This window comes from Aricia agestis, chromosome 22 (assembly GCF_905147365.1).
Source record: "Aricia agestis chromosome 22, ilAriAges1.1, whole genome shotgun sequence".
NCBI classification, from domain to species: domain Eukaryota; kingdom Metazoa; phylum Arthropoda; class Insecta; order Lepidoptera; family Lycaenidae; genus Aricia; species Aricia agestis.
The window spans coordinates 5096335-5110990 of NC_056427.1; the positions used below are offsets into that span (position 1 = coordinate 5096335).

The 14656-nt window shown below is 37.4% G+C and overlaps 1 protein-coding gene and 2 long non-coding RNA genes across 6 annotated transcripts in view; 2 read left to right on the forward strand and 1 right to left on the reverse strand.

Moving 5' to 3' along the window:
- The window catches only part of LOC121737965, a 380295-nt gene that overhangs the window by 315727 nt on the left and 49912 nt on the right, over nt 1-14656 (reverse strand). The window contains exon 3 of the long non-coding RNA XR_006037207.1: nt 6160-6165. This is a non-coding gene — a long non-coding RNA (uncharacterized LOC121737965). The remainder of the gene's footprint in view (nt 1-6159; nt 6166-14656) is intronic.
- The window catches only part of LOC121737958, an 88212-nt gene that overhangs the window by 68526 nt on the left and 5030 nt on the right, over nt 1-14656 (forward strand). For all 4 annotated transcript variants that reach the window (XM_042129701.1, XM_042129703.1, XM_042129705.1 and 1 more), the window contains 2 exons: nt 2184-2210; nt 2328-2354. In XM_042129701.1, the coding sequence (XP_041985635.1) occupies nt 2184-2210; nt 2328-2354 (54 nt within the window). The remainder of the gene's footprint in view (nt 1-2183; nt 2211-2327; nt 2355-14656) is intronic.
- LOC121737963 lies at nt 4282-5734 on the forward strand. The gene is made up of 3 exons (XR_006037205.1): nt 4282-4310; nt 4804-4830; nt 5600-5734. It is a non-coding gene; the product is annotated as an uncharacterized LOC121737963 (long non-coding RNA).

A 14656-nucleotide genomic window follows, 5' to 3' on the forward strand; every position in this document is an offset into this window, starting at 1 on the left:
GCAGTTTTGATTTAAAAAAAAGACAGATTTTTTTAATGAAACTCTTTGGTTTGACTTTTCAAACGCGTTCTGATTTGCCAAAACTCCGATGACGTTTATTTGACATAATAATATACCAGAATACCCGACAGATAATCAGAATTGAACCGAGAATCGATCAGTTCGATCTCAGAGCTTTTGCTACTTCCGACATTATTATTAAAGTACCTGGATGACTATATATAGTGTAGCAAACACTCATTGACTTCGTGTTACTTAATAACGCCATCTGCTGGTCGTTAAAACAATTAGTTGCTCACATAATAGTATTATTATTCGCCAATAGATGTCAGGAAGAGTCATATTTTTCAGTTTATCGATTATCGATGAAACACGAATAAAAAAACATTTTCTGATAGGTAATGATTCCTAGCTAGATCGATTTATCGCCCCCGAAACCCCCTATATACTAAATTTCATGAAAATCGTTGGAGCCGATTCCGAGATTCCAATATATATATATTTTCCCACTCCTGACAGCTATACTAGCGCATGATCGTGCTGCGGCTCAATTTGGAACTAATTCGATCTCAACGGCTTGTCCCACTACGGACCAATGAATAAGGAAAAAGATGGAAGCGACATAACTACAAAAAAGTGTGGCCGGCGCCATATTGCCAAGAACTAAACATGGCGGTCTATAGTGATGGGACACTCGGTTGATATTTGTCGATAAGTAAGATGTTATAAGTGAGGCCTCTCTCAATGAACGCCAAGATGACCGATCTCCTGCTACTCGCATCCAACATGGGCCTGCAACTAAGCGGAGATCGTCGTCCCACCTAGTTGGAGGTCGACCTACACCCCGATTTCCCAGCCTTGGTCTCCATTCCAGAGTAAGTTTACTCCAGCGATCGTCTGTTCTTCGAGCTACGTGACCAGCCCAGTTCCACTTCAGCGTACTGATTCTCTGCACTATGTCGGTGACTTTAGTTCTTTGACGAATTGTTTCATTTCGAAGCTTATCCGCCAAAGAAACTCCGAGCATAGCGCGTTCCATAGCACGCTGAGCGACGGAAAACTTACGAGCTAGCCCTGCTGTAAAAGGCCAGGTTTCCGCCCCGTAGGTCATAACGGGAAGCACGCATTGATCGAAGACTTTCGTCTTCAAGCTCTGCGGAATATGCGACGTGAGAATGTGGCTTAGCTTCCTGAATGCTGCCCAACCCAACTGTATCCTCCTATCGGTTTCTCTCTCGAAGTTATGTCTACCTACCTGCAGTATGTGCCCCAAATAGACATATTCCGTTACGACTTCGAGAAAGACACCGTTAACTGCAACCGGTCTCGGGAGAACATGTTCGTTGAACATGACTTTCGTCTTGTCCAAGTTCATCCCGAGACCGATCCGCCGGGAAGATTCATTTTTAAGTTTAAAATCTTTTAAATAAATGATCAGATTCTTCACCTTATATTTTTTAAATTCGATAAAAAAGTACATCACTAACCACAAATCTACTAATTTCTATGTTGATATCTATGTATATCGAAAATCAAGCCATGTTATATTCTATCTATTTATTGTCTTCTATTCTATTTATTGTCTAATTATTAACTAAATTAGCACATACGAAGTCAAGCCATCGGTAAAATAACATAAATTTTAGTAAAAATATAAACGTACCGATCCAGGGAAAACTTTTTTAAATTTCTTCACTTTTTTGACGGACTATAAATTAATTAAAAAAAAAAGCAAATTGGTCGAAAAATTTGACCGATATATCGATATTTTTTCGCTATATATCGAGACCGATATTGATATTTTTTCAAATATCGATGAATCGATATATCGATATCTTCTTTCAATTTCGACATCCCTATAATACGACACTTTGACAGTTTATGTACCTCGGAGAACCGGCACATAAAATGGCGGACCGGCCACAGTATTTTGATTTGGTAGAGACCATTATGCCGCGTCCACTTATAAAAGTCAATGCTACGGACAGCTATACTAGCGCACGATCGTGCTGCGGCTCAATTTGGAACTAATCAGACTCTTAAATGAAAATCGTATCAGTTTCTCAGTTTCGGGGGTAAGACTGCTGTTTTGCTGCTTATTAATATCCGTACAAGATCGTAGATGTATTGTAAGTCATATAATTATAATGTTTTTTTAAACATTTAAATATATATCTTTTCAGTGTACAGCCAACTCATGTTATGCTTCCGTAAGTTTTTTTAAATAAAATATATCTACTATCAGGGTTTTGTAGGTGTAATATAATTATGTAGATATACTTGAATATAATTTCATTCATTCATAATTCATTCATACATTTTTTCAGTGCAACGGCCCAGGCTGCAAGGCAATGGTATGGTAAATTTTTACCAAAAACGTGTAACCAAGCTACCAATACCGCCCCGTATGATCACTGATCTACCAATAGCGTATGAGCACGCGCCCCGCACACTCCTCGCCCCGCCAAAAAGACCTAAATACCAAATACTGTGCTTTTAAGCTATTGCATATCTAAATCGCGGGCTTTGAGCGCGGCAACCGAATCAAGAAATTCCATACTTAGAGCCTGTCCAGATGAGGCGTTTTACGCGCGTACCCGAGATACTAGAGCTACTGTACATATATCGCGTCCAGATGCCTACGCGCGTTTTCTTACTCGTGCGTTAAACGCGTGCAATGAGCGGGACTCTCGACTCGCCCATAAAACGCGCGAGTCGAGATACTTGGGTGCTTTATAAGAGCCTGTCCAGATGAGGCGTTTTATGCGCGAATGAGCGACTCGCGCGTTTTACGCGCGTACCCGAGATACTAGAGCTACTGTACATATATCGCGTCCAGATGCCTACGCGCGTTTTCTTACTCGTGCGTTAAACGCGTGCAATGAGCGGGACTCTCGACTCGCCCATAAAACGCGCGAGTCGAGATACTTGGGTGCTATATAAGAGCCTGTCCAGATAAGGCGTTTTATGCGCGAGTGAGCGACTCGCGCGTTTTACGCGCGTACCCGAGATACTAGAGCTACTGTACATATATCGCGTCCAGATGCCTACGCGCGTTTTCTTACTCGTGCGTTAAACGCGTGCAATGAGCGGGACTCTCGACTCGCCCATAAAACGCGCGAGTCGAGATACTTGGGTGCTATATAAGAGCCTGTCCAGATGAGGCGTTTTATGCGCGAGTGAGCGACTCGCGCGTTTTACGCGCGTACCCGAGATACAAGAGCTACTGTATATATCGCGTCCAGATGCGTACGCGCGTTTCCTAACTCGCGCGTAAAACGCTTGCAATGAGCGGGACTCTCGACTCGCCCATAAAACGCGCGAGGGACGTGCGAGTCCGGAGTAGAGATACTTGGGTGCCATTGCATTGCAGCGTCCAGAACTACGCGCGAGTCCGTTGCGAATGGACGTAGACGTATTTGATTGCAGCGTGATAACTTCAAGTCCATCTTTGTAGCGTAAAAAGGGGCAGTACTACATTTTCGATAAAAGTACTAGATAAGATACTAAGTAGGGACGCGCGTCAACATGATCCAGGAGGGGGGGGGGAGCTGTCCCCCCACCGTATGCCCATGTATGTATATGTTTATTTCTTACTACTGGCAATACTAACATTTATACCTGGGGTAAGTATACGTTTTAATTTTTTTTAAACCTTTAAGTATGTAAATTGTAAACAAATCATCGTGATATGAATTAGCACTTATAAAACTAATATTTTAAATGCGAAAGTGTGTCTGTCTATCTGTCACGCCCAAACTGCTGACCGATTTTGCTGAAATTTGGTATTTTAGTGGGCCCATAAATTGTCTCAGTATAATAAAAACTCAAAGGATTTTCCAGGTAAAAGTAACTCTGTTCTAAATTTCATCAAAACGGTTCAGATATTTAAGCGAAGATGTAAGTCAAGAGACATAAGCTATGTGACCCACATTGTGCACTTTCATATTCAATTTTCGTCATCAACTTTCATATTAGCGCATTCAATAATTGAATGCGTCAAGGAACGCAACGCCAATATTGTCATTTTTGAAGTTTTGGATACGGTCAGAGGGCATGCATAGGCATGCCTCACGTTCGCTGTTGACTGCGCATAACGCATGCCCTTGACGAACAGAAAAAGGCACAGTGTGGACAAAGCTATTCACTTTCACATTTATACTATGGGTAATTTTTGATATCAAGTAGGATAATTAAAATGTTTAACATCCCAAACTTTTTGTATAACGAAACTTTACAGTCATTAATATTCTGTAAGTGTAGGATATTAAATTTAATTTCAGTGCGAAGGGTTGTCCTGTGAAGCAAGGGTTAGTATTTTATTACCTATGTCTAGACTTAGACCTAGATTTTACTTATCAACTAATAATCCCACATCCTATTATATCCCACAACCTGAACATTTTGTATACACTTTTTTAACTATCACGCCTATTGATTTGTGGTTTAACATAGTCATTATTATTTATGTTAAACCACAAATGTCATCATGTGTCATCATCAGTCAGTCAAGGTGTGACGGCGCGAGCCCTCACAAAGCTCAACTTTTAGCTAGTTTTAAACAATCAAGTAATGACTCAAACGATTTTGGTAAAATTTTGTATGTAAACGGTTTCGGGGATGAAAAATCAATCTAGCTTGGTTTCATTTTCAGAAAATGTTGTTTCAATCGTTTTTTCAGGCATTTTGACAAACAGACGGACAGACAATAAAAGTTACTAGAACTTAGATCTTGTTTTAACGATTAAGATAAAAATTATGATAAAAATTATGAAAAAAAAGTTTTTTTTCTTGTTTTTTCAGTGTCTAGGTGTTGGTTGCTCTACTTCAGTAAGTATATTTTTCTATAGACCGGTCGCAGAACGTGTAGAACTTCGTAAAATTGCTGTTTCATGTAATACTAGATGACGCCGAAACACACGGACACTGTATATTTTTTCGGGATAAAAAGTCCTTTGTCCTTTCAACAACAAAACAGGAGCAAATTTTCTCAAAATCAGTTCAGCGGTTTGGGCGTAAGGAGATAACAGACAGACAAACACACTTTGAATATTGTAAGATTGTGATATAACTAGTGAATTATGCCGAAATCCTTTATCTCGCAGAAATCGTTCATGTTGTTGATTTAAAGATCTTTAGCTGATGTCTGTATCACTCTCGCGTCTAGGGTCAATGTACAAATTTTTACGTGCTCTTCGACCGGTCTATCGACGAAATTATTCTTACTGGTTTCCTCGAAACCAGTGTTTTTCATCCTTTTTTATGACGCGAGCACGACGCGAGGTATGAAAAATATTTTGCGACCTCCAACTGGGTTGGGGGTCGTGTTTTTTTATGGTGCATGAGTCATGACGCATTTTATGAATATTATATCCATTTGATAAAATTCCTACTCAACCCATCAATCCCCAAGCGGCAGCCGGCTGCCGTATCACAATTAAAAATCTATTGTGTCTGCGATACCCACGATGGAGGTGTTATATTATATTATACTTACATATAAGTACCCTTGTAGTTTTTATTAGAACCCAGGGGGTCGCACCCACAGGTTGAAAAACACTGCTTATGCTAATCATTCTATTCATCAAAGTCATTCCAGTGTCAAGGTTTCTCATGTTACTACATCATGAATGGTGAAAACCATTTCGGTGGTGGGGTCTGGGAGGACCACTATCCCCAGTACGATGAGGCGAATATAAGACCTAGCCACTATTAAATAAAGTTTAAATTGCAATGCTATTAGTTTCTATTATCACCCCTATAATACACGTGAGTTAAAAAAATCTGCAAAATCTTAGGCCGGTATTTAAAATAGTCAGTACTCAAGATGCATCTCGGACTCAAGACGCGGTTCGGCTCTATGATTGGTTCAAATTTCCAATCACAGAGCCTGAACCGTGTCTTGAGACCGAGATGCATCTTGAGTGCTGACTATTTATACCGGCCTTAGTTACTTGTTTCGTTGGCTATACCTACTAAAACGACTACCTCAATGTCTCTATAATCTCAATACTGAGTCTGGCAGTACGAAGCAACTGTTAAAAATGTCTAACAGTGCAGGAAGATAAGATTCCTACAGTTATAAAGAAGAAAACTTGAGAGGTGTCGAGGGACACCCGGATGGATCGAAGTTATAATAAAAAAAAAAATGAAGAGTACCGCCACCTCACCCAGCAAAAAATTCAAATTTCATGCCACAGGGGAATGGTAGAATTTTAAATTTCCCGCCAGTTGACGTCATCGCCACATCAACGCCCTCTGCCCCTACTTCGCGGTACTAAAAAAAGTGTCGTTACAACTTTTTCCGTCTAGCCCCCTCGCTACGCGCGATAAGGAACTTCGTTTTAAAAAAATACCTTAAAAATCGAGATTTACATTTTATCGAAAGTTATGTAGGTAACTACGAAAATGACGATAGTCTCATGTATTAGCTCCGTGGTCTCAAGTCAGTGCGTCTAGCAAATCCTGGAGATGTTGAAGTCCTAAGATGAACGAAGATCTTCGAACATGCTAGGTCCGCAGTCCGCACACAATGGGTCGGCGCGCCGCATTTGGTGACCCCTGCCGTAAAGTATCACTATGTTTTGTTACACTCTGTATATTTTGGCCGAAGCTTCTGTCGCTGTGCTTATAGTCCAGCTACACATAGCTGCAAAATGCACGGTACTCGAGCGGTCATTTATCACACACCCTTGTTAGCATCATTAATCATGGACTGTTTATTTTATAAGGTGTAGTAGCGCGGTTCTGTCTGTTACAGTTTGCAGTTTATACAAGGTGCAAATACATACTTTTAATATTACTAGAGATCGCCCAAAGGTCGAAATTCGACCTTTTTAATTATCTTGGCTCCTCGTTTAAAGTATTGACTATTTCAGACTTAATAAAAAAAAATAACAATCCATTTTTAATTTGACAACAGACTTCAACCATTTGACGTGGGAGAGCCATGCTTCGGCACAAATGGGCCGGCTCGACCGGAGAAATACCACGGGCTCACAGAAAACCGACGTGAAACAGCGCTTGCGCTGTGTTTCGCCGAGTGAGTGAGTTTACCGGAGGCCCAAGAAAAGATGGTAGTGTGCACTTTCGTATTAACTATTATGTATAATGTTAGTTTTCATCGTAGTCATGAAGATTAGGACTGGAATCTTAATCTTTGACGTCACTAACACTGGGCTATATTTCAGAACGTACCCTGTGTGTCTATTGTAATTATATCGAGTCTCAATATAGAATTAGACAAATTAATCTTAGACAAAGGATTATATTGTGTGCAGACGGCAATCGACAAAGCCTATATTATTATCATTGTTTATATATTATTAAAATTATATTATTATTTTCATTAGATAATATATTATTATATTAAGTATACATTATATTCCAAGGGTACTTAAAACATTATCAATCACGAATTCAAGTTTCTTTTCAAAATCAAACAAAAAAAAGTTTGTGTCTGCCGATCAAAACTTTTTGATAAATCATGCTTGTGATGTGATCTGTATTGAATATGACAGAATAAGTGCTGCCAGATTTATTTATATACTAATATAATAAATGCAGAAGTGTGTTCGAGTGGTGTAACTAATAACTATACCATCTGGGGCCCGTGGCAAAATGATGGGGCCTTATCAGTTCAAATCATCTCGTTAATAATAAAAACATTAACAATCAATGTACCTAACTAAAAACGGATAGCCGCGATCGACAAAAAATCAAATATAATGCCACTTTATGACATAGAATATAGCGCTCCCTAAAAATTCAAATAAAATCCTACTTTGTGACGTAGACTATAGTCTATGCCATATAGTGGCATTTTAATTGATTTTTTGTCTATATATAGCCATGCTACGGGTGCTGGTGTTACTAATACATAATTATATTGTATTCTGTGCCCCTGGGCAAGTGTGCCCAACCATAAACGAGCTGTATCTATGTTAATTGTTATTACATCGGTGCGTCTGTGTAATCAGCTGTCGGTGAAGCCTTAATCGCTTGGATAAATTAATTATAATCAAGTGTTTGTTTATCTTAAGGATTCGCGATGCGAACACACGCTCACACACACACACACACACACACACACACACAGACAGACGCATAGTTCACAAAATTTACGTGGTAGAGCTTTAATTCGGCAAGAATGGGCCGGCTCGACCGGAGAAATACCACAGGCTCACAGAAAACCGGCGTGAAACAACGCTTGCGCTGTGTTTCGCCGAGTGAGTTTACCGGAGGCCCAATCCCCTACCCTATTCCCTTCCCTACCATTCCCTTCCTTACCCTCCCCTATTCCCTCTTAAAAGGCCGGCAACGCACCTGCTCTTCTGATGTTGCGAGTGTCCAGAGTTGCTTTCCATCAGGTGACCCGTTTGCTCGTTTGCCCTTTTATTTCATAAAAAAAAAAATCCATACATGTTCCATACTATAATATTATAAATGCGAAAATGTGTCTATCTGCCTATTACCTCTTCCCTCCCAAATCGCTGAATCGATTTGGCTGAAATTTTGTGTGGATATAATATGTACTTTGAGTCCCGGGAAAGGACATAGGTAATAGGATTCTTTTTTCCCGTAAAAATGTACGGTTCCCGAAAAAAAAAATTTGGCGTCGCGTCGTCGAGTTAAAAGTAATTTCGATATTAAAACAAAAAACACCTTCCTTACACCACCGCACACCATGGTGTTAGGTAAATGGGAATTACTTTCCCGTTTTCCGGGATTTTCCTTGTTTTTAATAAGGATTATGTTAAATTAAGAGTGGATTTAAGGCCAAGAAAGATTTCGTGTTAATTTTGGTTTATGGGTTCGGTTCCCAAAGGGTAAAAAGGGTAATTTCAGCTCTATTTTCCTAAATGATGCCCTATTACTTTGTCTCTCAGTTTTAGTTAAGGTTTTGACTATAGTCAAAATGAAATAAGATGGCACCAGCGGTCATTGATCTTTCTAGTCTAGGAGCGATAAGAAAAATGCTCGCACTGTATTCTGTTAACTTAAAAACAAAAAATTACCTCTTATAAATAACTAGCTGTTGCCCGCGACTTCGTCCGCGTGGACTTCAGTTTATAGCGCGCGGTGTCAATAAAATTGGTGTCAAAAGCTTTTTAAAACCCTGGTACCCCTTCAATCAAAATACCCAAAACAGCCGTGTAGTGTGCACATAATATGATTTTTTTTTTAATTAAACTTTTTTATACCTTTTAAAGCTTATTTAGCTTTACACAACTTAGCTGCATAATGCATTACACAACTTTAGCTTTGCCCAATAGCCAATACCCTTAGGCCATTAAACTATTTAGGGCGGATTCGACCAAACTGGAGTAAAATTTTACTCGAGTATAACTGTCTCCTAATCTAAGAGTAAGCTGGTTTTGCGTTTTTCCAACTTCTAATCCAAGAATGAGGTAACGGGAGTAAATAATTAAACGGGCTATTTTGGTGGAATAAATATTAAACTGAGAATAGTTGCTGAGAACTGAGAATAACAGGGTTCACCTGTCACGGTCGGTGTCATTGTGAACTATAATTGACATTTTATTTCATACTCTTTGAGTAACTTGGTAAAATGCAAACGATTATACCCTAGAGTAAATTAAAGGAGTAAAATTATTCTCATGATAGTTATACTCGTGTAACATCAAGTTTGGTCGAATCGGGCCTTAGTATTTATTATTGGTAGACAGTTGTTTCCGATTTCTATGTTGGTACGTGAGTTATTTAATAACATGTATAACAGTCGAAAGAATCGAAAATATTAACTGAACATGGTACCACCTCTTATAGGAATACATATGAGCAAGCGATAGCGCGATCTAGGCGACTCTTGGCGCCATCTATTCCAGTTTTTGGAACTAACTTAATTTGAACAAATTTACGCAGAAACACCCCCTTACAACCCCTTTTTCCACGAAGAAGTAGCCTATGTCCTTTCTCAGGCTTTAGACTATCTGTGTACAACATTTCATTACAATCGGTTCAGTAGTTTTGGTGCTGTTGTTTTTGAATTTGATATCTAATCTAAGTTGGTAGGTGAGTTCTTATTTAATGACGTGTAAAACAATCGAAAGAATCGAAAAGCTTATTTTGACATGGTACCACCTCTTATAGAAATACGCATGAGCAAGCAATAGCGCGATCTAAGGGACTCTTGGTGCCATCTATTTTAAGTTTTTGGAACTAACTTAATTTGACCAAATTTACGCATTTTCACCCCCTTACAACCCCCTTTTCCAGTTAAATGCAGCCTATGTCCTTTCTCAGACTCTAGAATAACTGTGTACAAAATTTCATTGCAATCGGTTCAGTAGTTTTGGCGTGAAAGCAAGACAGACAGACAGACAGACAGACAGACAGACAGACAGAGATACTTTCGCATTTATAATATTATATATGGATATATATGGATATATGGATATATATGGATATATGGATATATGGATAGTATTGATTAGAAATGCAGTAGGAGTTCTATAAGATAAGATAGATTGATTATTATTATACCAAGTTATTAAATTATTAAACATAATATTCTAACGTATTAAAAACTATAAACAAAAACATACTAACTAATAAGTATGATTAGTTCTATGTAATAAAGTAAAAAATAAAGCGCCATCTGTTGAATCGTATTAGAACTAAAATGTTCGTATTAGAAATTGCATCGATATATTTCTGGATTTTTTATAATATTATACATAAAATATGTTTAAGATTTTTGAAATTTTATTTTAATACACATCCAAGACCCAGGAAAATTGAAAACTTTTTGTTCCGCCTGCGGGACTCGAACCCAGGACCCCCGGGATGAGCGCTGGCCACGCGCAATGTGAATTCATTTTCATCGATATTTTCATGGAAATAAGATATTTTCCCACATCAAAAATATGTAGCCTATGTCCTTTCTCAGACTCTATAATAACTGTGTACAAAATTTCATTGCAATCGATTCAGTAGTTTTGGCGTGAAAGCAAGACAGACAGACAGACAGACAGACAGACAGACAGACAGACAGACAGAGATACTTTCGCATTTATAATATTAGTATGGATGTCTATGGACGCTTCACACCACGTCAGTCTGGCCCCTGGTCTGGCTAAATACCTGAACGACTTGTGTTACAGGTACCAGACAACGGAAATATATTTAATACTTTTATACTATACATATATTTAAGATTTTTATTATAATATTAAATTGGATGCTGTTAAGCATTGGTGTGTCATCCCACATCGGACTAGTTTTGAGTAATCGGTGTTTTAAGTTTTTTTGGAATAATCATTATTTTCTGCTTATTTTAAGCAAAAAAATGTTATTGTGCGGTATCATTTTTTTTTGTTTAAATGCGTAGATTATGATTATGAAGAAAGAAATTAATTTTACGTTCGTTTTTAAGAGAAAAAGTATAAAAATGGTTAATTCTATATTGCTATAGGGCTTATTACATATAACATTAATGTCCTATTATATAAAATTACCTCGTCACGGGGCACACCGCTGAACCGATTTTTCCGAAATTTGGTATGGAGATACTTTGAGTCCCTGAAAAGGACATAGGATCTTTTTTATTCCGAAAAAATGTACGGTTCCCAGACATTCAATAAAAATTATTTCTGCTTATACCGCTACATGGATTTCAATGATATTTGGTATGTAGGTACGTTATGTGTCGGGAAAGGACATAGGATACTACATCCGGGAAAAAGGTACGGTACCCGTATGATATACAAAAATGATTTGCGCCTAAACCGCTGAACCGATTTTGATGAAAATTGGTGTGTACATACTTTGACTCTTGTGAAAGGACATAAGATAATTATTGTCTTGAAAAATGTACGTTTACCGCGTTATAAACTTTCCTATTTTGCGCCTAAGCCGCTGAACAAATTTTGATGAAACTCGGTATGGAGATACTTGGAGTCCCGGGAAAGGCTATAGGATCTTTTTTATCTCGGAAAAATGTACGGTTCCCAGGCGTTAAATAAAATGATATCTGCTTATACCACTACAATGGATTTTGATGATATTTGGTATGCAGATATACGTTATGTCTCGGGAAAAGACAGAGAGTTCCCGCTTCTTCTTCCCTTCCCGCAGAGAGCTCTTATGTATTGCGCACACACTTGGGCACTATGATATTACTCCTGCGTAATTGGCCTGGTTTTATTGAAACCGGCCACCGCCACCGAAACCGGTGTGGGAGTTTTTAGGGTTCCGTAGCCAAATGGCAAAAAACGGAACCCTTATAGATTCGTCATGTCTGTCTGTCTGTCGTCCGTATGTCACAGCCACTTTTCTCCCAAACCATAAGAGCTATACTATTGAAACTTGGTAAGAAGATGTAGTCTGTGAACCGCATTAAGATTTTGATACAAAAATTGAAAAATTATCAAAAATTTTAGGGATTTCCCTAGGTACAACTGAAACAATTTTTTTTGTCTAATCTATTCGTGTGGGGTATAATATATGGATAGGTCTTCAAAAATCATATTGAGGTTTCTAATATATTTTTTTTGTAACCTGAATAGTTTGCGAGAGAGACTCTTCCAATGTGGTAAAATGTGTGTCGTCCCCCCTCTAACTTCTAAAGTAGGGGCATGATAATTCTAAAAAAAATATATGATGTACATAACTATAAAAACTACCAACGAAAATTGGTTTGAACGAGATCTAGCAAGTAGTTATAAATTGTAAACCTTAATTCTTTACCTTTCATTAAATCAACTGAAATATGAAAATAAATCAAAAACCTTTTTATTTTATAGAAATTAACCTTATTGCTGCTGCGGAACCCTTCATGGGCGTGTCCAACTCGCACTTGGCCGGTTTTTATTTATTATAATTACCAGCATTGGACATTGGGCATAATTATTGAAATACTCGTTAGTCTAATTAAAGTATTAATCTAATTGCAAACTAAAATTATAATACATTTTATACAATATACTATTAACTAATTAACTTACGGGTAATTTCAGATGCACAACAATTACTTCATCAATCTGATTAATTTGTAATCTGATTAAAATTACTAATTACTTTTTGCCCAACTCTGCATGTGACAAACTAATTATTTCTACATTAACTAAATTTAATCAAAATTGGTTTAGCAGTTTAAACGCAAATTAATAAAGTTTATTGCGTGAAAACCGAACATTTTCCATGATAAAAAATATTATCCTATGTCCTTCTCCAAAACGTTACGTAATATCTACATGTACTGTATATCGATATCATAAGCCAAATTCATTTGTTGTTGACTGCGCGGGAACCGTACATTTTCCGGGAAAAAAGTATCTAATTTCATTTTAATTGATTCAAAGTATCTGCATACAAAATTTTATCAAAATCGGTTCAGCGGTTTAAGCGCAAATCATTTTAGAAACAAAGTACATAAACCCCATCAAAAACATCCTGTAAAAAAACCAAGTCTCGCAACTCAGTTTTTATACCGTAAAAATTTATAAGATCCATGCAATACCAAGTCGGTTAATTTATTCAGTCCCTTTTATGGAGCGCAATAGATTAAACAATCTAATTATATAATAATTATGTATTTAAATTGTAAGATACATTGTGTTTTTATGCGATGTCCAAGTCGATCTATTTATTTAAAACGTAAAAGATTTTTAATATTGATATGATAATAACTTACGTAATAACGTAACTTTGTAATCCTATACATTTATATGGGATTACAAAGTTATTTACGAAGTTAGTGTATCTAGAAAACTGGACAGAAATTTTGAAATATTTGAATTTTCCCTTGATTTAGACACTAAACACTAATTATATTCTAAATTTGAAGGTTCTATGTCTGCTAGAAGTGCCTTAGACTTTTGGTGATCGGTCAGTCAGTCAGTCAGTCAGTCAGTGACAAAATTAAAAGTGACAAAATTAAATAAAATTTTAAATATACCGTGTTTATACAATGCTTGCTTAGCAACTGAAAACTCAGGCTTGTTGGTTTATCCACAATGAAGTTATAGGGGGTCAAAAAGAGCCTGAATTGGTTCGAGAAAAGGATAGTACGGCCGTGCCGCTTTTTTGCTCGACCGTAACCAAAATTTTCGATTTGTTATTAAAAATGACAGTTGGCGTTGCGTTCGTTGACGCATTTATGTAATTATTGAATGCGTCAAAAAGAAAGTGAAGTGAATGAAAGAAGATGACGGTTTTTGGGAGAATGTGAAAGAGCGATGTTGTGTTTTTATATTAATTTCCTAAAATTGTGTTATCTGGGTTTTTAATGTGTAATATTGGTAGGATATTAACCATTAAATATTCGTTATCGTGCACAAGTGTGGGAGAGTGATGTAATAACCAGAAACGTGCTCTTTTGTGTTCCCTCCAAAACTCCATCAAAAGTTTCAGTAAAGCGTCCTACCACTTTACTGAATCGACCGACTTGACTTCTTGACTGTATTGACTTTATACTTAGACTTTGACTAGACTTTAGACCTGACTGACTTGACGATAATATATAAAAAATTGTATTAAAGAATATTGTTTTCCCGCCATAATATTATACTCGACACTGGCCATGGTAATAGCCGAAGTGCCATTATATGAAAAAAAAAAAGAAAGAAGATGACGAAAATTGAAGACAAAAGCGCATAGTGTGGACATAGCTATACAGAATCATCGGAAAACG